This window comes from Camellia sinensis, chromosome 9, assembly GCF_055761805.1.
Source record: "Camellia sinensis isolate YWXY chromosome 9, ASM5576180v1, whole genome shotgun sequence".
In the NCBI taxonomy this organism is placed as follows: domain Eukaryota; kingdom Viridiplantae; phylum Streptophyta; class Magnoliopsida; order Ericales; family Theaceae; genus Camellia; species Camellia sinensis.
Genome location: NC_138969.1, coordinates 192,568,232 through 192,591,266, shown reverse-complemented (window position 1 = coordinate 192,591,266; position 23,035 = coordinate 192,568,232). Strand labels below are relative to the sequence as shown.

Genomic DNA, 23,035 nt, shown 5'->3' with positions numbered 1-23,035 from the left:
TATTCTTTTCTATCTTTTAAGGCTATCTTAAGATTTATATGTAATAATTACTTGATATATTGGAAATGGAGGTACCTCATGAATCAATTGGGAGCAGTCAAATACATTAGTAAATCAAGGCAACATTACAATTGATGAATTGCATATTTTCCATAATGTTTCCACTGGTATTACAAATCAATTGTAAGATGATGCTAGAGGGTGCTATACCCCAGAACTTTATAGTCCACTTAATTTATGTTATTGTTCCTTTTCTATCAAAAATTAATAATAATTAATAAAAAATGTGATTAGTCAAGACAAAATTTCAAAGATAAAATATATATTTGTTTTTGTTCATGTACAACACTTGTCATATGGCATCTTAGATCATTCCTTTCCATCAATTTCCTCTCTCTCTCTCTCTCTCTCTCTTCTCCCACAATGATCACAATGAGGCTTGTTCTTATTCTCTTCTATCTCCTCTTCTTTTCTTTCAAAGTTGATGCCAAGTGTAGAAGTGGTTGTAACCTTGCCATAGCTTCATACAGCATATGGGAAGGCACAAACCTCACTTACATAAGCCACATCTTTGGCAAAAAAATCTCTGAAATCCTCTCATTTAACCCGAATATCCAGAATCCGAATATGATATGGGTCAATACCCGGGTCAACATCCCATTTCCATGTGAGTGCTTGAATGGTGATTTCTTGGGCCATACTTTCACCTACAAAACTCAACCTTCTGATACCTATGCCAAGATTGCAGAGGTGGTTTTTGCCAATCTCACAACCATAGAGTGGATCCAAACGATGAATGTGTACGACCCGACCCGGATACCCGAATATGTGCCCGTTAATGTGACAGTGAATTGTTCGTGTGGCGATGGGCAGGTTTCCATGGATTATGGGTTGTTTGCGACGTACCCGCTTCAACCCGGTGAGGATTTGTGGTCAGTGGCAGCAGAGTCCGGCGGGGAGGCGCAGTTGCTCCGGCGTTATAATATGGGGTCCGACTATGGTAATGGGTCGGGTATATTGTTTGTGCCGGCGAAAGGTTAGTTATTAATTTTTAAGTAACTCAAAATGTATTGTAATTCGGTTTGATTAAATTTTTGATCTTGTGGAATCTGTTCTAATTGGATTTAAAGTGTCAAGTGTGGATCCATATTTTAAGATAGATTTCTAGTTAATATTATAAATTTTCATTACTGCTGAATTGAAATTACAGTAACTGTAAAAATTTATATTTACTATTCCAAATTTGTATCAAGAATAGAGTGTCTAGTGAGAATTAAAAGAACATATTATAAAGTTCATGTATAGAATGAATCTCAACCACATATTAATATTTCTAGATAATTTTTAAGTTCCTATTTGTGTTGTGATTAAAATTGTTGTGTTTTCTCTATCTTGACTTGGTCTAGAGGAACATGCACATGGTATTGAGGGTACTCTACTTTTTTATCATTTTGATCTCATTCACATTGACTCGGCGAAGTTCATTTTGACCTTGTCAACACAGTAGTTGGTAGTAGTCTTCCTATTGTTGAAAATTAATCCAACAATATCATATAATTATATTAATATATGATAAAATATTTATTGTTTTATATGTCATTATTACTTTATTAAAAGAATTTCACATCATGTATATTATTAATACAATGATACATGAAATAATATATGTTTTATCATAAAAACGCGCGCGTGCGCACGGGCACACACACATATATATATATATATATATATATATATATATATATATATATATATATATTTATGCATGTGTATGAGTGTAGATTAGTGATATAAAAACAAAAAAACAAAATTATACAAAATTATTATACATATTGATAAGGATTAGTGTTATTCTTTTATTTAAAATCATAGCATCCATTAATATGGACACAATTATAAGGAGTTGTTTGGGGTGATCTAAATATGTATACTTTTTGACTTTTTATGAAATTTGAGTTGAGTTTGAAGTGATGTGTTAGAGAGGTAGTGTGATATAAATAAGATGATGTGACTTAAATAGGATAGTGACTTTTTGACTTTTTGAATTTTTTAAAATTTGCCAAACCAGCCCTAAATATATCGGGGTTACATTATTTTAAAAATAAATTATGTAAGTAAATTTTGATAATTTAGTTTAATAAAAATATATTATACTATATGTATACCATTGATTTTGACACCTTAATTCACAAGAGACTTTTTTCATTAGACGTACATGATTCCATCAAATATTACTCATCTTGACTGTTGAAGATAGACTCTCACTCTTATGCAAGGCCTTGTTTGGTAATACTTTAAAAATAAAAATAAAAATAAAAATAACAAAGTTTATTTTAGCTTTAAAATGGAAATTTAATGCTCAACTTCTAAAATAAAATATAAGAAAAAATGTAAAATTTTAAAATTTATTTTGAGTTTTTTAAATTTAAAATGCACATGAATTCAAAATTTACAGCTTTTCATTTTATGTTGGCTAGAATACTTGTATTTTATTTGAATCTCCCCACTTATATATGGGTCTTATTTCCTTTATTTTTGTTTGGAAATTTTCTCCCATCTTGCAATTTTTCTTTATATTAATCGTGTATTGTCTTTAATTTTCATATGATTGAAATTAATTAAATTTCATTTGTAATATCATTTATCAATAAAATAATAATAATAATAATAATAATAACAATAACTTGCAAATAAGTAGATTCAAATAATACTTAAGTAGTTATATAAATACATACGTACTTCCTCAAATATGATTGTGTTCAATTATTTTCCTTCACTATTACCCTTACGCAAGACTAGTGCTTTCATCTTAATTTTTAAGTAAAGTTTAAGGGAATATTTTATCAAATTGTATAACAAATTTCATATGTATTTATTAATATAAATCTCATTACTTTTATATCTAGTAATAATAACAAAACTAATAAAAAATTTATTTGTGTACTGTCAAATACTTTTGCAAAGATTTTTTACCATTCTCTCCCCTCCTTGTGGAAAGCTACATTTAACTTTTCTATGCCAAAAATAGAGATGAGAAACAAATCGAACAAGTCAAATAGTTAATTGTTTAAGTTTAGTTTGATAATTTTAATAAATTTTAAAATTTGTTTAAGTTTGGTTGATTAAACTTTTGAGTCGATCTTAAATGAGTTTTTATTGAGCCGAACTCGAGTAATTTGATATTTTATATAATTTTGGACTTATTGAATCGAGCCAAACGAACAATTAACTGTTAAAACTTGATTTGAAAACTTTAACGGGCTCTAAAATGTGTTTAAACATGGTTTATTTATTTAACGAACTGAGCTCGAATGAGTTTTTAACAAGTTAAACACGAGTCAAACTCAAACTGTTTGATTCGTTTATCACGCCTGGCAAAAAAAAATTTTATGTAAGAGCCCTGAGATAGCTTACGTGTCTATTCACCATTACAACAAAAGATTTTAACTTTTGTCATTTTCTTTTTCCTTTTTTTTTTTTTTCTCTTTCTTTTTCTAAAATTTTACAAAAGTCATGTTAATGGAAATGAAAATTCTATAAAAAATATATATACAATTTCAATATATTTTTGACATGTCATATTTTTTTTTACACATTCTGATTTGTTTTTGTACAATGCCTATGATTAATCACAACCTTTTAAACCATCATTGGCCTTTTATTCTTCCAAGTAAAACTATAAATTTAGAAAGATTATCCAAATTTTAAAAAAGGTAAACATGTCAATGAGATTTACATAGTGCAATATCAGATCCATAAACAAAATGAATCTAAACCACTCATTATTGTTTTTAGGTAAAATTCTATTTAAAAAAAAATTGTGCATGTTTTTTTTTTTTTGATCAACAAAGAAAAAGAAACTTTATTGATAAATTAGAAGACAATTATATCAATAAAAGAAAAGAGATGAACGAGTGCAAAAAGTATCATAGCAAACCAAATCAATATCAACAAGGTTGGCACCGATAAGACCACCAAATCATATGCTAGCACACCATGTAGTATTACTCTCTTAGGCTATGAATATGAATTAGAATTTTCCTTTATATTTATCCTCTGTCCAAGTTTTATACTGCTTAAACCTTGTCAAGTTAATTGCTTTTTTTTTTTTTAAATTTGAAAGTTAATTGCTTTTCTATTTAATGCAGATCAAAATGGAACTTACCCTCCATTTAAATCAAGGTACCTTATGCCACTTTCATGTAATCTTCACATTTTTTTTTTTTTCAGTTGTCTAAATCTTTTGTACATTTCTATCTAATTATCTTCTTCTTCTTCTTCTTCTTCTTCTTCTTTTTTCCAGCTCAAAAGGTGGGTTCTTCTTTCCCATTTGTTAAGGATCTCAATATATAATTCCTATATTTTAGTTCTTACATCATTTTGATCTTTATAATTTTAATTAATTTATCTTTTATTTTAATTTTTTTATTTTATCTTAAATTAGTTCAATTGATTACAACTATAAATACTTTTTAATGAAAAATACCCACATGTCAACATGTATCATATTTTTAAAAACACAATTATAAATTTAATTAATTCAATAAATTAATCTAAACCAATTCACTGATACTTTTTTGTCAAAACCATTATCGATCGAAAGCTAGTTTGGAAAAACATTTGAGCTAAAACAGTCATATAAGACAAAATAAATTATTTTAGTTAAATAGGCACAAAAAATCAAAAAAATCAAAAAAATCTATCTGTTCGAACTAAAATAACAAAAATAATTAAAAAGTCAAATAACTAACTCACATCTCAAACGAGGTCACGTAATCTAAAATTAAGGGTCCAAAATGACTGAAGATAAAATATAGGATAACGGGTATAATTTGTCCTAGTAATTTTTTTAAGAGCTAAAAATATGTGGCTTTGAAGATTATTTTTGATGATGCTCTAAAGCTTAGAGGGTGGTGATCACAGTTGAAGCAAGAGGAATCACTGGTGGAGTGATTGCGGGCATATCTGTTGCAGGAGTTGCTGGGGCTCTGATGTTTGCAGTTTGTTTCTATGTTGGGTTCTGCAGAAGGAATAAGAAGAATGTGGTGGTGGAGGGCTCATTTCTCAGAAATGCATTTGATGATCATCATCATGCACTTGACCAAGAGCTTGGTAATCCTTATTTTATGATTTTTCTTCACAGACCATTCTGTGTATGTATTTTTGGTTATAAAATTACTTACTTATCCAAAAAAAAAGATTCTCTGTGCATGTATGCCCATTTTTCTTCAAAAGTTGCTTAGCTGTGTTTGTATAATGAATTTGGGTGGAAATTTAAGGGATTTGGATAGGGATATGAAAACGAAAATGGAAATGGAAAATGTAGATGAAAATTAGGGAAAGGGAAAGGGTTGTGTTTGGATCATGGGATTTTGGTAGGGATTGGGAAAGCGAAAGGAAAAATGTTGGTGAAAGGTAGGGAAAGAGAAAATGATATGTTTAGATCATGAATTTCAATAAAGATTTGGAAAGAGAAATATAAAAGGGATTTGGGTATGGATTTTGAAACAAAAGGGAAAATGTAGGTGAAAGTAGGGGAAAAGGAGAAGGGAAAGGGCTAATAAAAGAAAAAAGGTAGGTGAAAGTTAGGGAAAGGGAAAATGCTATGTTTGGATCATGAGGATTTGGGTCGGGATTGGAAAAGGGAAACGAAAAATATAGGTGAAAGGTAGGGAAAGGGAAAGGGAAAATGTTGTGTTTGGATCATAGATTTCGCCTGTCTTTTCCCTCTTTCCTTTCAAATTTCTACCCAAATTCATGATCCAAACACAACCTAATAGAGTTCATAAGTGTGAAACTTTACACATTTCTATTGAACCAATAATCTACATGATTTGTTGATTCTTTCCTCTTACTCTTCTATTCCTTTATTAGGTTTTGGTTCCATATATGATCACCTTACACAATGGTCCATGTAGTCATCTATAGAAGAATCCCATACGAGCAGAAACTATTCAATTGATAAGGAATCAGGGTTTGTTTTGGATGTGTTTTCATTTTCAGTTTTGTGCATTCATTTTAAAAGAAATACAAAAAAATAAAAATAAAAATTCTTTGGCAAACTATTTCCAAAAACAGTTTTTAAGAAAATTTTCCACCAAAAAAAAAAAAAAACACTTTATAGGAAACCCTAAAGAGTTATTTTCGAATTTTCAAAAGTGTTCTCACAAAAAAATGAAAATGATTGGTGCTTTCAACTTTTAGTAGTTTTTGTTTTTGAAAAGAATAAACGAAAACATTACCAAACAAACAAAATATTCTTGTTTGTTTCAATTTTCCCAAATGCAAGAGAAGTAATGGTTTTTTGGAAGTGACTGTTTCTCTAGTTAGCTAGATCCTTTAGTAGGTCCAATTAATTGAAAAGCTTATTGATGGATGGGGTCATGTTATTTGTAAAAGTTTCCACTAAAACCCTAGTTGTCGCATTGCAGTTTCTTATAAAAAGTATGGCCGCATGAGTCCTCATTGAATGGACTATGGGGACGGTAGATTGGGTACAAACCTAAATACCTTTGGCAACATGTGCACAAGTGGTTGTCACGCACAACCTCAAGGTTGATAGGCCGAGTTTTAACTACTGAACAGTGGCCCCCTGTTTGCATTGCACTTTCTGATGACCAAATATTGTGCTGCTTGATTAGTTATTTGCTCAAGTACTGTGGATGTGAAGCAAAAACACTGATTTTCACACGTGAAATATTTTTCATCGAATGAGTAATCTTTCCTATCTTTCCTTTCTTATGATTTAGGTCCCGTAATTAGCTTGGAGGAAACTTCAGAAGAAGGACCTCTTGTAGGTAGCGGTGCTTCCCAAGGGATTAAGGGTATCATTGACAAATCAGTGGAGTTCTCTTATGAAGAGCTTTCCAAGGTTACAAATGACTTTAGCATTGCTAATAAGATTGGTCAAGGTGGCTTTGGGTCTGTTTACTATGGAAAGCTACGAGGCGAGGTTTGTTTTTGTTTCATTCATACTACTAGTACCAATCATCTCACTAACTTGTAATTCCTTCTTGTTTCATTCAATTAGTCATACAAATCCTTTGAAGGTTGTAGAGTATAAATATTGTTTAGTTTCATAAATGCATAATTGATTCGTGACATGAGCCAATGCCTCTACAAGAAATATAGCACGTTTAAATGTTTAAATTGTGAACATGCCATTTCTTAAAAGGTTTGAAACTCATAATAAATAGGTTCTGTATCAGAGAAAAAGCATGATCATTGCCTAGAAAATTCTTAAAATTCATGCTTAACAACATGGTTAGGGAGGTGAGACTTGGATCTATGTCAAAATGCAGTAACTAAACATCATTTCATATTGTTTCCTCTAATTTATTGTTTCTGGGTTCTTGGATTTTTTTTTTTTGTCCTCTAACCTATTGGATGTTGTAGTTTTCTTCAAAGTATTAAGAGCTGAGTTCTTCATACTGCTACTATTTCAGAAAGTTGCAATTAAGAAGATGGATATGCAGGCATCAAAAGAATTCCTTGCTGAGCTTAAAGTTCTAACACGTGTTCATCACTTGAACTTGGTATTGTGCTTTTCTCTTTTTGCTCTTTTTGTTTTTATTCACAGTGCTAGAATGTTCCAAGTTGTTTTAGTTGATCTATATGATGCCGAGAACATTAGCAAGACAGATTCCAAGTTCTAGTGTAGAGATTAGCAACACATTTTGTATATTCATTAACTTGTTGATTGGTATTTTGAATTATGGGTTAGGTAAGGATAACACATACAGACCATACTTTTTCACTTGAGATGTCTTGCAAATTTGGGGCTATCAGTTGATAATAAAATTTGACATTCGATATATATTTGTATGATTCTTTAGTAGCTTTTGAAGTGTTTATTCCTAGATCATTTTTAAAGTGGTTTACCTTTTGGATTTTTGCATCGAGTATAGTTATTTCTAATATCATCACATTAAAAATCGAATACAGGTGCATTTGATAGGTTACTGTGTGGAGGGCTCATTGTGTTTAGTCTATGAATACATTGAGAATGGCAACTTAAGTCAACATCTGCGTGGTGTAGGTGAAAATATATACAAATCTACCAAGTGTGAATTTTTTCACTTGTAATTGTAATCTATCTTATGTAAATATAACTTGTGTTGCTTTCAGGGAAAGATCCATTGTCATGGTCTACTAGGGTACAAATTGCCCTCGATTCAGCTAGAGGACTCGAATACATCCACGAGCATATTGTCCCTGCCTATATTCATCGTGATATTAAGTCATCAAATATTTTGATAGATAAAAAATTCCATGCAAAGGTTGTAAAAATGCATGTACTAGCGTTTTGGATTGTGATTTATTATTTCACTTAGTCTAAACTTTATTTTATAGGTTGCAGATTTTGGGCTAACAAAATTGATTGAAGTTGGGAGTACCTCATTGCACACGCATCTCGCGGGTACTTTTGGATATATGCCGCCAGAGTAAGATTTGTTCATATATCTCTTGTAGAAATTTAATGTATAAAGAGAAATAGAGAATTGTATTATTGATTGATTTCTTGTTGATATTCTGTATATTACAAATGGTTCCTTATATAGATGTAGGTGTAGTGGATGGTGGTAGTGGTGTAGTGGGTTAGGTTTAGTGGAGTAGGTGAGGTGGTAGTGGTGTAGTGGGTTAGGTTTAGTGGAGTAGGTGAGGTGGTAGTGGTGGTAGGTGATGGTAAATTCTAACAGCCCCCCGCAAACTCAAGGAGGATAGAAACTAGCCAACTTGAGTTTGAAGAGAGGAACAAAATAATAAAATACATAAAAATAAAAGAGGATAGGAGACACTGTATGGTCGTGTCAGACCGATGGTGAAGACACTGTATGGTGGTGTCATAACGTTGTAGAGGACACTGGATGGTGGTGTCATAACGTTGTAGAGGACACTGTATGGGGGTGTCATAACGGTGTAGAAGACAGTTTATGGGGTCATGTCGGACCGTTGTAGAAGACAGTTTATGGTGTCATGTCGGACCGTTGTAGCAGACAATGTTGTGACAGTTTTTGTGACAGTTTACGGAGTCTTGCTGGACCCTTGTAGAAACTAACCGGAATCAATGTCGGGACAGTTTACAGAGTCTTGTCGGACCCTTGTAGAAACTAACCGGAATCTATATCGGGACAGTTTACAGAGTCTTGGCGGACCCATAAAGGAGCTAACCGGAATCAATGTCGGGACAGTTTACAGAGTCTTGTCGGACCCCTAAAACGGCGCACCCTCAAAAGGCGTGCCCAATCCATAAAAAGACGTGCCATCAAAAGTTGCGCCCTCAAAAGGCGCGCCCACTTCATCAAAAGTCGTGCCCGACAGAAAGCGTCGAGCCATCAAAAGGTGAGCCGGGGACGCGGCGAGGCACGTGAGCGACAGAGCGGCGTGTCGGCCGCGTCGTCAGTGTCATTATAAACCAATGCGGAGGCGGAGGAAACCAAACCAGACTGAAACCTCTGAACTTGTTATTCTGAAACAATCTGTAAATACTCTGTATCCAACCCTTCTCGGAAACACTCAGCAACCCAAAAAACATGGCCTCTTCTTCCCGTTCAGCTACCCAGAATATGGCCTCTTCATCCCGTGGTCTACTCACTCTCTTTCCCGACCTCAATGAGTCAACAAGAGAGAGAACTGGTGCGGTGGCCAGTGAACCTCAACCAAACACCTCTGTGTTTGCTCCGTTGAACTTTCCGATGCGGTCGGTGGAGCAAAAAATGGCGGTGCAAACTGATATTGAGGCCAATCAGTATACTCTGAAGTCATGTGTGGAAACCATGACTGCGGTCACAAACTTGTCGCACCGGCTACAGAGCAGGACAAATGAGGTGCAACAGTTAAACTCCCAGCTGGCTCTGCTCCAACGCATGTATAAGGATGCGCGAGCAGAGATAAGTGTGCTAAAGGCAGAAAACAAGGAGCTGAAGCGGAAGGCCACCGTGATGTTCCGATTCGGAGGTCCGCCCTATGCTGCAGTGGAGGAGCAGGGAATAGTGATCGTGCCCAGTGGAGTGGGAAACACGGAGGCAACACCGTCAAGGGCAGCCCAGGACGGAGGCAAGAAGAAGAGACCGGCGGCAGAGTAGAGAAGAAAAAATCCCGCCTGTGAATGTGGTTGTTTGTTTGTATTTTTTTTTTTTTTTTTTTTTTGTGTGTAAAATTGTGATCGGGGTTGATCCCTGAGATGAATAAAATATGGTTTGGTATGCAAAGCTAGATGGGATGAATGGAATTGGAAAAAGATTAAAAATAATGTGAAAGAAAAATAAAGAAAGAAATAATAAAAATATATTTGAAATCAAAAATGAAAGATGGGAGAAAGAAGGAAAGTGGTTTGGAGAAAATAAATAAAAATAATGGAGTTTGAAATCAAACGAAAGAGAGAGGATGATGTTTTTTTTTTTTTTTTTTTTTTTTTTGAGATATAATAAAAAGAGATATATAGATATATATATAAAATAAAGAGATGAAAAGTGGACGGGTGGTTGTGGGTTGTGTTGGTGTTGTATAATAATAATAATAATAAGAATAAGAATAAAAAAATAGGTATGGTGGAATGATGGGTCAAAAAAGTAGAATAGAAGAAAATAATAAAAAAAAATGTGCACATGGGTTGGTATGTGGAATAGCTCCTGGACCTACAGGGATGTCAAAAAGGTGCACATGGGTTGTAAAGTAAGGGGAAACGTGGGTGCAAAAGAACTACTAGCATCCCGCATCTCAGCTGGTAACACACGGAAGATGAAATCCTCTGATAATTTATCTCTTCTCTCCCTATTGTATAAACAAATTGTACCATAAAATGGCTCAACTAGCCCTGCTTGAAAAGATAAGGATAAGACTTTCACAGAGATCTTCAATCCACTGCCATACTGTGCCCTATGAGCTTCTGGATTCCGTTGCTCAAATATCATCGATCTCTCATTTTCCCAGTCAAACACAGGTTCATAAGCAGGGAGAGGAGACTCACCCAGATGCTTTGAAACTCTTGAATGCGATGAATCAGAGAAGGTAGCATCTGCAAATTGCCTCCCCGAGGTACTGGGGATGTCATCATCAGTAGCATCATCAATCTTAGAGAGTCATTTGCCTGGGCCATTGTTCCACTATTCGATAACAGCATTGCTGCAGCTTCTGGTGGGTCAGCTTCTCCCAGTAGTCCTCTGGTTCCTAGCATCTCTGGGTCAAGCTCCCATGATGGTGTTTCCAAATCAAGTGCAAAGATTGCATTAGATGGGAAGCCTGGTTACTCGAGTGGAAGCTCTGTTGTTGTCGAAATATCAAACTTGAACAAAGAAAAAGTATAGGTTGGACAGAGGATATCACAGTATAGAGGTGTCACAAGGCATAGATGGACTGGTAGATATGAAGCCCATCTATGGGACAACAGTTGTAAGAAAGTTGGAAGATGCAGGAAAGTAAAGGTATGTGTACAAAATTCCAGCGGGCAGCGAAGGCAAGGTTGCCGGCCGGCTGCCCGCCGGTGAGAAAACAAAATACGGGCCTAAATCTTATTGCTCTGATACCATGTAGAAATTTAATGTATAAAGAGAAATAGAGAATTGTATTATTGGTATTTTCCTCATTTTTCTCAATGAGACAATATTGTCATTTAAATTTATGCTATACATTTTTTTTACACGTATTATAAGAAAGAATTATGGTGTATTTCTCATGCTCGTATATTATCATACTTACCCTAGCTAATCATTCAAAAGGTTATTCTACTGCTATAAATTTTTGCGACAAGAACATAAAATGCCACACAATCCCCAGAACTGTGAATTTTGCCAACATGTTGGAATACTTATTGGACACGCCACGTGGCATGTCCCATTTTTTAATTTTGTTTCTCTACCCTAACATTTTGGGGATACTTCGCAAACATACGTATCTTGCCTTTGGACACTCCCCAAGACACAGTTATCTTGCCATGAACGGTAAAAAGAGTCATAATTCATAATTACTATTATATAAACAAGATGTCTGTGTTAATCATTACTACTATGTAGTATTCTCTATCTTTTCTTTTTAAACAATTCAAATAAGTATCCGTGTCTGTATTTGTATCTATACTTCTTAGTATGACACGCTTCAACTAGAGGAATTAGTACAATATATTTTCAATTGATCCAAAAAACTTTATAATGGGATTCCACTGATGCAAGGATCTTGAATACACTTTATTAGATATATATTTGTCTGAACATGAACACATTCCAATTTTTGTTGTTGTTGGATGCAGGTATGCTCAGTACGGGGAAGTTTCCCCCAAGACAGATGTATATGCTTTTGGAGTTGTTCTTTATGAATTAATATCTGCTAAGGAAGCCATTACCAAGACAACTGACGTTGTTAGTGAATCAATAGGACTTGTTGCTTTGGTAAATCTTCCACCCTTTCTCAACTTTTAATTAATAGTATAATAAAACACATTCACAGTTCTCAAATTATGCAAATTTGTGTCAATTTGGCCATTTAAGTTTCAATTTTGTCAAGTTCATCCCTAAAGTTTCTAATTTGAGTCAAATTGGTCCCATTTCATATAACTGTCTGAATCATTAACGAAATAAAAATAAATTTCACATATGGTTCCTAAAGTATGCATGTTGTGTAACTTTGGTCCCCAAATTTTAAATTTTGTCAATTTAGTCCCTAAATACTATTAGGCTATGCTTCATCTTTTTCATTAGTGTTTGGGGACCAAAGTGACAAAATTGATGACTTTGTGGACCAAAATGATACAAAATGCATAGTTTAAGGACCATATGTTTATTTATTACAATTATGCTGATGATTTAGATAGCTCATTTAAAGTTGGACTAATTTGACTCGTATTGAAAAATTTAACAACAAAATTGGCAAAATTTAAATTTTGATGACCAAAATGACACAGAATGCATACTTTAGGGACTATAGGTGTATTTTATCCTTATTAATAATACCCGAATCTACAAGAACAAATGATAATTGTGTTTTATCAATGTTATATACAGTTTGATGACATTCCTAATCAGTCTGATCCTAAAGAATATTTGTGCAAACTAGTTGACCCCAAGCTTGGTGATGACTACATTCTTGACTCAGTCCGTAAGGTGAAATCAGATCCTATCTAGTTCAAATTATGGACAACTGCTCTTAATTTTGATAAAAGTATGGTGGTGGTTTTTGGTTGCAGATGGCACAACTTGCCAGAGCTTGTACACAAGAAAATCCTCTATTGAGACCGAGCATGAGATCAATTGTGGTTGCACTAATGACACTTTCATCATCAACTGAGGATTGGGATGTTGGCTCGTTCTATGAAAACCATGGTCCGATCAATCTAATGTCAGGAAGGTAGAGTGCGCGTGTTTGTAAATGTCTGCTACTTTACTTGTATAAAGAAAGCAATCACATCTCTAAAAGAGAAAAAAGAACTAAGAGGAGATGATATTGAGGTAAAAAGAAGATCAAAAGATACTAGATCAACTTTTCTTGCTATACAGTTTAAAGGTTTTTTTGCTTTTGTTCATTATAAAACCAGTTTCATGATGAATACAAATTTGTTTGTGTTATTGATTGGTTAGAAACAATTATAATTGCAGCTCCATCATTGATTTGACTTTCTTTTGTCTTTTTTTCTTTTTCTCATGGTAATTGATTTGAATCTAAGGCATATGGTTAGTTGTAAATCGCCAAGATGAAGAATGTTTTGAAGAAAGGTTGAACTGAGGTAGGTAGTGGAATAATACTAGTAATTGTTTAGTAATTTTTGAGTCACAAGCCATGAAGTTGTGCATTGGCAGCAATGTGAAATTTCATGTTTACCCAGAGAATTATCGCAGGTTTCGAGCTATGACAATAGAGAAAAGTTTAGGCGCCTGGAAAAGTGCCTAGAAAATTATCCAGATTTTTAGATCTATGGTGTAAGGTTAAACTTCTTGATGTATCATAGCATGAATAAATTTTGGCTATTCATTGCAAATTCTAGATAAATTTTTAATTTTTTTTTCTGGGACTCTAGAACTACTTGTGACAATAATAACCACGTATGATTTGATTTCAGTCTTTTTTTCAATAGAGACAGATGATAAATATATGCATAATCTAAAAAATTGTATGCTTATAATACTACCAATTATTTTCCAAAGATAATTTTAGGTGGTAGGCAATTTTTTTTTTTTTTTTTAAATAAGGGAAAAACTTTCATAAGTTCAAAAATGTTGTGTGTTTGGTAACGTTTACGTTTTCAGTTTATATTTATAAAAAATTTATAAACTGGTTTTTATTTATTTTTAGAAAAACATAAACTATAAACGTGTTTGGTAATTGAAAAAATGTTTAAAAATTTTTAAAAATATAAAAAAAAAAGTGAGAAATGGCAAGTGGTAGCAAATGGCGGCGGAAGACGGTGGTGGAAAGTGGTGACGGTGGGTGGTGGTGGTGGGTGGGTGGGTCACGGTGGTGGGTGGTGGGTGGTAGCGAGTGGTAGTGGTGGGTGGGTGGGTGACGGTGGCGGGTGGCGGGTGGTAGCGAGTGGGTGGTAGTGGCAGGCGGGTGGCGGATGGCGGGTGGTGGTGGGTGGGTGGTGAGTGGTGATGGTGGATGGGTGGGTGACGGTGGCAGGTGGTGGGTGGTAGCGAGTGGGTGGTTGTGGGTGGTGGTGGCAGGCGGGTGGTGGTGGGTGGTGACGGGTGGATGGGTGGGTGACGGTGGCGGGTGGTGGGTGGTAGCGAGTGAGCGGTGGTGGTGGCAGGTAGTAGTGGGTGGTGGTGGGTAGGTGGCAGGTGGGTGGGTGACAGTGGCGGATGGTAGGTGGTAGCGAATGGGTGGCGGTGGCAAGTAGGTGGCGGGTGGGTGATGGTGGTGGTGGGGGGTGGTGGGTGGTGGTGGGGGGTGGGTGGCAGGTGGCTGGTAGTGGTGGTTGGCAGGTGGTGGCTGGTAGTGGCAAGTAGGTGGCGGGTGATGGTGGCGGGCGGTGGATGGTAGTGGCGGGTGGTGGGTGGTGGCGGGTGGATGGCAAGTGGGTGGTGGTGGTGGCGGCGACGAGGGATGGGTGGTGGTGGCGAGTGGGTGGCAGATGGGTGGTGGTGGGTGGTGAGTGGTGGTGGCAGGTGGGTGGTGAGTGGTGGTGGCAGGTGGTGGTGGGGGGTGGGTGGTGGTAGCGGAAGACAGTGGTGGAAAATGGTGGTGGGTGGTGGCTAGTGTTGGGTGGTAAAAAAAAAAAAACTCGAAACTCAAAACGGAAACATATTTTTTGTGTTTTTATTTTTTAGCTAAATTTATAAACTAAAACCACTGATTTATAAATCAAAAATTTTACCAAACAAGTTTTTATTTGAGTTTTTTAAAATTTTCATAAATATAAACAGAAAATTGAAAACGTAAGTGTTACCAAACGACACCGAAAGGATTTGTCAAACTTTGTCCATTCTCTAACCAAAGCTCCCCAACTTCTTTCGAAATGGCTTCCAAATCTACTGGAATTGATTCAAGTGTCGTTTGGAAATTGACTATTGTAGAAATTTATTTATTTTTTTTTTTGCTTTTTTTATGAGATAAAAAAAGTAAATATCTCTGAGAATAACTTTTTAGTTGAATCGAAAATCATAAATTACTGAGATATTTGAATCTTTTGTAATAATTGTTTAAAAAAAAAATTAATCAATGTGTTTGGTTTGAGTTTTTTAGATTAAATTTTTTGAAAACTGAGTTTTTTTTGTTTTCGTATTTTTTTGTTTTTAGTGAATATTTTTTAAATTTTAAACATTATTTTTACTTTTTTAGATGCACCTTATTTAGATGTATCTAAAAAGTAAAAAATTTGTGAAAAATATTTTTAAAAATTAATAAATACATAAAAATACAAAAAAATGTACTGAATTCTCGTATTTTTTTGTATTTTTGGTATTTAGTGAATTTTTAAAAGGTTTCTTTCACAAATTTTTTACTTTTTAGGTATATTTATGTTAGGTATGTCTAAAATTTTAAAAAAATTGCTTAAAATATTAAAAAATTCAGTAAAATAAAAAAACACGAAAAATAAGAAAGTAGAATTTTTTGAAAAGAGTTTTTGAAAAACTCTAACCAAGCAGACTTTTTAACTTTTTGATTAAGTTAACAAATGTATCACAAAATATTTTCCCTATGTTTTAAGATTTCTGTAGTTTGAAATGAGATTCTTACATTTTTTAAAGGATTTTGCTAATGACAGCCAATAAGAAGTACTTAATGTCGAAATCTGATAAAAAAAAAGAAAGTGGAGAGAGAGAAAACAGAGAGGGAGTGTTGGAGAGCAAGACCTAGTAATCCGAGAGAGAAAGAAAAAAGCCTAACAGATTTAGGAGGATGGAGCCCAATAATTAGAAAGCATGGAGTTAGGAAACCAGTTTTCGATCCCCATCATCAAGGTTTGTTTACCGTTTTTGTGGATAAGATCCCTGAGTCCATGAATCCGAAGAACCTGTTCGGGCTATTTTCTAAGTTCGGAGTAGTGAAAGATGTCTACATACCCAGGAAAAAAAGGAAAGTCACTGGATCAAGATTTGTGTTTGTGCGATTCGATTTCCTTGTAGCTGTTGCAGTGGCTGTGCAAAAAGCAAATGGATTATGGTGGGATAACAAGGAACTTAAAGTCAAGGAAGTAGAGTATCAAAAAGGACAAGTCTTGCAATCAAACAAAGATAAGCTATCTCTTTGGTGAAGAGTGAGTCATCCACATGCCAATCCCAGATCAGCAATGGGCCCTCATCATGCCAATCCCAGATTAGCGCTTGGCCCTCATAAAGGGCTCCAAACAGCAGGGTTCAAGTCCTTTGCTGAGATGGTGAAAAAAGGAACTCCTTGTCAAAATAGCTTCTTGTCCATTCATGCTAAGGAAGCTGGGAATGCTTGGCTATATGAGAGTCTATTTCTTAAACTTAAATTCTTTTTTGCGTTCTCAAATTTTGTGCAAGAATGCAGGAGAAGAGGGCTCAAGGACACAGTTGCCCGAATGGGTAGTGGACGTGTTGTTGTGCTAACCTTTAATTCAATCCAAGAGATGAAGAGTCGTGTTGAGAGTTTAAAGGAGTGGATTTTCGACTGGTGTGTTTCAATTTAGGAATGGAAAGCTAGAGCAATTCCTACTCAAGAGAGATGTGTTTGGCTTAGTTGCTTTGGCATTCCCCTTAATTTATGGAATGTTGAAACCTTCAGAAGTATAGGAACTTTATGGGGAGAAGTGGTCCAATTTGATGAGAATAGTACCAGAGGAACTTCCATTCAATATGGCAAGGTTAGAATTATCACCAGTTGTATGGATTTTATCAATAGTGTGGTGATGGTAAAAAACAAAGGCAAGGAGTTTCCCGTGAGAGTCTGCGAGAATCTTGACTCCTCTATGGTAATGGAGAGGAGTATGTCCCAATGTGTTTGTAGACAGCTGGGGAAAGGAGCATCTATAAATGGGGATGATCAGAAGCAAAGAGATGTTCATAGCCCTGCGTTAGAAGATAGTGAAAGAGGCAGTGATGAAGGGATATGAAGGGGAGCATGCATGGAGGAGGTGGTGGCCAACGGCAAAATGGTCACATCATAGAGCACCAAAGCTGCTAAAGATGATCACAAAAGTTGGGTGTCCGAGACTAAAGCAGATGTTGTAGGTAGCAGTTTTGAAAAACCACTCGAGGGAGCTATTAGTAGATTGAGGAGAGGGAGGTTGAAAGAGCCATCAGTATAGCTGAATGTAGATAAAATCACTGCACTAGAGGAAGGTATTTGTACTCAGGGCTTTATGAAAAGTATTAATGGGTCGGAAAGACAGAGGCCCAATATCAACCTGGAGGTGGTTATTGGGGAAGCCCAGCAGAGGGTATCTGGTGTTGGGCCCCCTGTTGCACCTATTCTCTACTGTAACCTGTCACCACATACCTTCAATTTTCTTGGTAATCATATGGCTTAAGCCCTGAATAGTGCAGACGGGTCTAGTTCTTCTCAAGGTTCATTAGTCAACTTCTCTATTCATAGGCAAAGTGGTGGACCAGGTGGCAGAAGTAAAGGGTAGAGAAGACTTTACTGCAAAGGTCATCCATTTCCCAATTTTTTCCAAAAGGGAGCAATCTTTAGGGCTGCTGCAACGGCTATATCCCTGTCAATTTTGTAAAATAGTCAATCCAGTAGACTTAGTCGAAGAAGAAGGAAGTTAATTGAGGAAGCACAAGACAACATTCATCTTGGTAAATCTCTGGGCATCAATTTTGAAGGTAAAGACTCGGAAGTGATAAGCAAATTAGTTGATATGGAAGTCAGAGATACACAAAGAGTAGCAGGTGTTGATCAAGGTTTGGTAGATGGTAGCACTTAGCAGGTCTGTCAACTAGGGGTTAGTGTAGCAAATATGTTTGTAATGAAGATGTTATCCTGGAATATTAGAGGTTTGGGAAGGTCGGAGAAAAGATGCAGAATCAAAAGTGTGGTTAAGGATAGGCAAATTGATATCCTTCTTATTCAAGAGACCAAGCGAAGTAATATACAAGTTAAAGATGCAAAATCAGTATGGCCATGGGACAATATGGAATTTTTGGCTGTGGATGCGGAAAAGGAGTTCAGGGGGACTGTTATGTATCTGGAACCCAGATATATTCTTCTTGTCAGAGTGTTGCAGCACCAGAAATCTCATCATCCTATCAGGTTCCACTCATGATCTTTTTGAATGTACTGTTCTTAACATTTATGCACCGAATGATGTTGTTAGGAGAAGGAAACTTTGGGATTCTCTAATTAATCTGAAGTAACATTTCTTGAAGCCCTGGTGTCTAGGAGGGGATTTCAATAAGATAAGGTTCATGATTGACAGGAAAGGCTGTAATAGGTGAGACAGAGGTATGCCAGAGTTTAACAATTTCATTGACCATTTGGCATTAGTTGATATCCATTTGCTTGGTAGAAAATTCACTTGGTGTAACTCATTGGAAGGCGAGAGATGGATTAAAATTGACCGTTTTCTTCTGGAGCCAATCTGGTTGGAGAAATATTGTTTCAAACTTTGGGGCCTACCTAGGGGAGTTTCTGATTATTGTCCCCTACTGCTTATGGAGGATTTGAGGAATTGGAGTCCTAGGCCTTTCAAATTTATAAATGCATGGGCTCTCCATTCCAACTTCCTAACAACAGTGGAGAAGTGTTGGGTTGAGTCCTCTGTCCAAGGTTGGGCTAGTTATAAACTAATGAGGAAGCTCAGCTTATTGAAATTGGAGTTGAAAAAATGAAATGTTAAAGTATTTGGAAATGTGGTGAACCAACTGAAAAAGGCTGAAGATGATCTACATGCTTTAGATATATTAGCTGAATTAGGACCACTCAACTCTCCAGAAACTACAAATAGGAGGGAAATTAGTAATCTGGTTTGGAAGTTTAGGAAGAGGAATGATAGAATTTGGTTCAAAAAATCCAGGTTGAATTGGGCACATAATAGGGACAAGAACACCAAATTCTTTCATATCATTGCTAGCAAAAGGCAAAGTAGAAACTTGTCGGATTTAGTGTTGTTTAATGGAATAAGGTATGTTGAACCGGGAATGATTAAACAAGTAGTTTTAAGGCATTTCTCCTTAGTTTTTTCAAAAGATTGGGCTTGTAGACCAAAATTAGTTGGTTTGTTTGTGACTTTCAGTTCAACCGAGGTCAAAGAGGTTTTGGAAGCTCCCTTTACCATGAAAGAAGTCGGGAGGGTGGTGAAGGAAAGTAATGGGGACAAAGCCCCTGGGTCGGATGGTTTCAACATGGCTTGTGTCCAAAAGTGTTGGCAAGTGATGAAGAAAGATATTTTCCAATTCTTACAAGAGTTCCACTCCAATGGCAGATTGGTTAAAGGTCTGAATAGTTCCTTTATTGCCCTAATTCCCGAGGTGGTTAGTCCTTCGAGCCTTATAGACTTCAAACCAATCAGTTTAATGAACCTCACATACAAAATCCTTTCCAAAGTTTTATCTCCAGAGTGAGCTTGGTGTTGCCAAATATTATTAGTGAAGTTCAATCTACTTTGGTCTACTTTTGTGTTGCTGGTTGTGTCTACTTACTCTGTGTCTGCTAAGTTTTGCTGTTGTGCTTGGCTCTGTGCATTGCAGTTTGGTCTGTAGTTCTGTAGTTTTGCTTTGTGCTGCCTGTTCTACTCTGGTGTCTATAATTTTGTTAGCTTGTTCTACTTTATTCTATAGTTCTGTAGTTCTGTAGTTTTGTAACTTTTTGTGTTGGAGTCTGCTAGTCTTGATGTTGGCTGCTAGGGGCATAATGCAACTTTTTGTAGTTCTGTAGGCTGATGGGTTGCTGGTTTGGGTAGCATTGTCCCACTGAGGGTCTGCTGGTCTTGATGGTTGGGCTAATCTTGTTTTAGTCCTGGTTGTGCTGCTGTGCTATGTAATTGCTTATGTGTATGTGCTGTTTAGTCTTAGTTGTGTTGTTGTGCTTTTGTGTATCTGTTGGTTCCTGTGACAACCGTCACCACTGATTACTGCTAAACTGTGACTAAACATGATAAGTAACTGATTAGGATGAAATCCTAAACTGATTGCATGAATGTGTTATGTTAAATGCATTTCTATCTGTTTGTCATTGATTTATCTGTTCATGTTTTATGTTTTAAATTGTAAATTGAAGGCCTTATCGGCGGCCGAATCCAGAACTGATTAGTGTTTTGTGTTAATTAGAATTTATGTGATTTTATGGCATGTTTAATTGAAATGTGATTTGGAGTGATTAAATTGGATTAATTAAGGTTAAAATTACATTAGTTGGCTTTATTACCAAATTGCCACTTAGTGGACAATCCTAGACTATTTTTTTTCTACTTCCCTCATGTTTGATATGCCATTCATTTCCTCTAGAGACCAAAAACGTGAGAGAGAGCTAGAGAGTTGGAAGTGAGCTTGAGTTCATCAAAATTTTCTTGAGACTTAGAAGATTTGAAGAATTCATTGCATATTTGAGCTTCTACCTTGAATTGAGGACCTAAGGTAGAGAATTCATCTTCTCCATTATGAATTTAAGTTACTTCTTGCATGGTTCTTGGTGAATTAGAGTTTAGAGTCAAGATTTGGTTTAAATGTTAATTTGAGTAGGTAATCATGCATGCATGTGTACATTGTTGAGTTGTGAGGTTGATTTCATGGCGATCCTCACATGCATGTCCATATTTGGGTTATAATTCATGAATTCATCATGTTTTTGAGTGAATTGACTCATTTGATCAAGTATTTGAAGCTTTGATTTCAATTGAACACATGCATGTTACATACACCTTATGTTCTTGAAGTTTATTTGAAATTTTGTTTAATTGACTCACCTTTGGGCTTTGATTTTGCAAATTGATCTTTGAAACATGTCATACTATGAGTTTTAAAGTGTTTTCCAAAAAATTAGCCTAAAATGACCGAATTTGATGCTTTAAATGTTGAGTTTCATGCTTGGAGACAAATCTGGAAATTCCAGATTTTGAATCCACGCTCGAGCGTACACTCTAAGTTCATGCAGTCCGCTCGAGCGAGAAAAGTAGCGCTCGAGCGTGAAATGCGTGTATCCATTACTTTGCATGTGTTTACAGCCCGCTCGAGCGAGGGAATGCATGCTCGAGCGAGGACTTGTGTCTCACGCTCGAGCGGGGGTCGAGCGCTCGTCGAACGTGAATTTCATGCATCTAGTACTTTTGTAGTCCACTCGAGCGAGGAAAGTCACGCTCGAGCGAAGCTCCTTTGTTTGTATATCCGCTTGAGCGTAGAAAGCCACGCTCGAGCGGGACCCCTGTTTTCTGAAAAATCTAAAAAATGTTTTAAAGTGCATCTTTGCATCCTCATTCCATCCTAAGCATTCCTAGGCCTAGTTTAAGGCATCTTAATGACGATAATGCTATAGAACCACGCTGAGTCAAGATAGGGACTAAGTTATTATTTCCCAAACGTGCAACTTAGTGTGTGTTCATCTTGTAACTGTGTAGGGTTGGCATTCGAGGACGCTCACTAGCCTATCTGTAGCCCAGAACTCTGTGAGTAACAATGTTGTAAAGATATATTCAATCATGAATATTTTCTGAATAATCAACTATACTGCTTTTTGAAATGATATTTCTTACTGAATAAATGGTTGTCGTAATTGCGAACTGTATTCGTGGCATCCATAGCAATTTACTGTTACTGTACTATACTGCTACTGTCACAGAGATTTCTGTCGGTTCCCATGTTGGAACCACTACTGTTTACTAATATGATGGCCATCAATTGACTGTTCGGTCTATTAAGACCTACTATACTGTTTGCTATTGGATGTACTACGTATGACTGCTATAATCGAATAACTGATATACTGTTCAAATGACTATTTTAAATACTGAAAGGACATTCATTCTTAACCTCTTTACGTATATGTTATTCACTGGACTTTAGCTTACTGTTTATATATATATGTAGGTATCCAGGCACCAGATCGGAGTTAGGAGCGTTGGGTTAAACTCCCTTTTTGTCAAGCCAACCAACGTGCCTCACTGCGAGGTTCCAAGTGTGTCCAAGCGAAGGCTGCTTTGGGGTGTTTTAGATTCCCCCTTTCTGTCTCTGTTTTGTATAGACTTGTACTGTACTGTTATGGTAGGGATTTGGCCCCTAACCTGAATGATTGTATATGTATATATATACTGTTTGGTTCTGAATATGTATATGTATGAAAAGTCTTTTTGCATCTAGACTGTCACAACTCACTAGACATCTTTTATTACTGTTTTGGCTTCCGCCAGCCCCTGTACTCTGTATTACTGTTATTACTGTTATGCAGGCCTTCGGTAATCACGGATTACTGGCCGGTTACGGTGCTAAACCCATAGGGGCAGGTTTGGGTCGTGACAGTTCCTCACCTATTGGTACCTGGTTTGATGCTTTGCATCATTCCCTCACATCCCCCTTTTTCTTTCCCCTTTATTGATGTCTTTTTCCTTTCTTGTAAGGTTTCTTTCGTCAATAAAGTTTTTGGTTGATCAAAAGAAGTACTTAATGTCAAAAGAATTATAATTTCAATATATTTTTCACATATTTCT

The 23,035-nt window shown here is 35.9% G+C and overlaps 2 protein-coding genes and 1 long non-coding RNA gene across 3 annotated transcripts; all 3 read left to right on the top strand.

Moving 5' to 3' along the window:
* Positions 1 to 357: 357 nt before the first annotated feature.
* Positions 358 to 4,698, top strand: LOC145798924 (chitin elicitor receptor kinase 1-like). The gene is made up of 2 exons (XM_082888310.1): positions 358 to 1,036; positions 4,149 to 4,698. Exons 1-2 carry the CDS (start codon positions 424 to 426, stop codon positions 4,259 to 4,261), a joined length of 726 nt encoding a protein of 241 aa, XP_082744436.1. The 5' UTR covers positions 358 to 423; the 3' UTR covers positions 4,262 to 4,698.
* A 69-nt stretch (positions 4,699 to 4,767) lies between these two features.
* On the top strand, positions 4,768 to 13,574 carry LOC114266440 (chitin elicitor receptor kinase 1). Its single transcript, XM_082888309.1, has 9 exons — positions 4,768 to 5,112; positions 6,750 to 6,952; positions 7,446 to 7,535; positions 7,945 to 8,038; positions 8,128 to 8,279; positions 8,353 to 8,444; positions 12,245 to 12,383; positions 12,996 to 13,094; positions 13,178 to 13,574. Exons 1-9 carry the CDS (start codon positions 4,992 to 4,994, stop codon positions 13,340 to 13,342), a joined length of 1,155 nt encoding a protein of 384 aa, XP_082744435.1. The 5' UTR covers positions 4,768 to 4,991; the 3' UTR covers positions 13,343 to 13,574.
* A 2,473-nt stretch (positions 13,575 to 16,047) lies between these two features.
* On the top strand, positions 16,048 to 23,035 carry LOC145798923 (uncharacterized). Its single transcript, XR_014340813.1, has 2 exons — positions 16,048 to 18,651; positions 22,419 to 23,035. It is a non-coding gene; the product is annotated as an uncharacterized LOC145798923 (long non-coding RNA).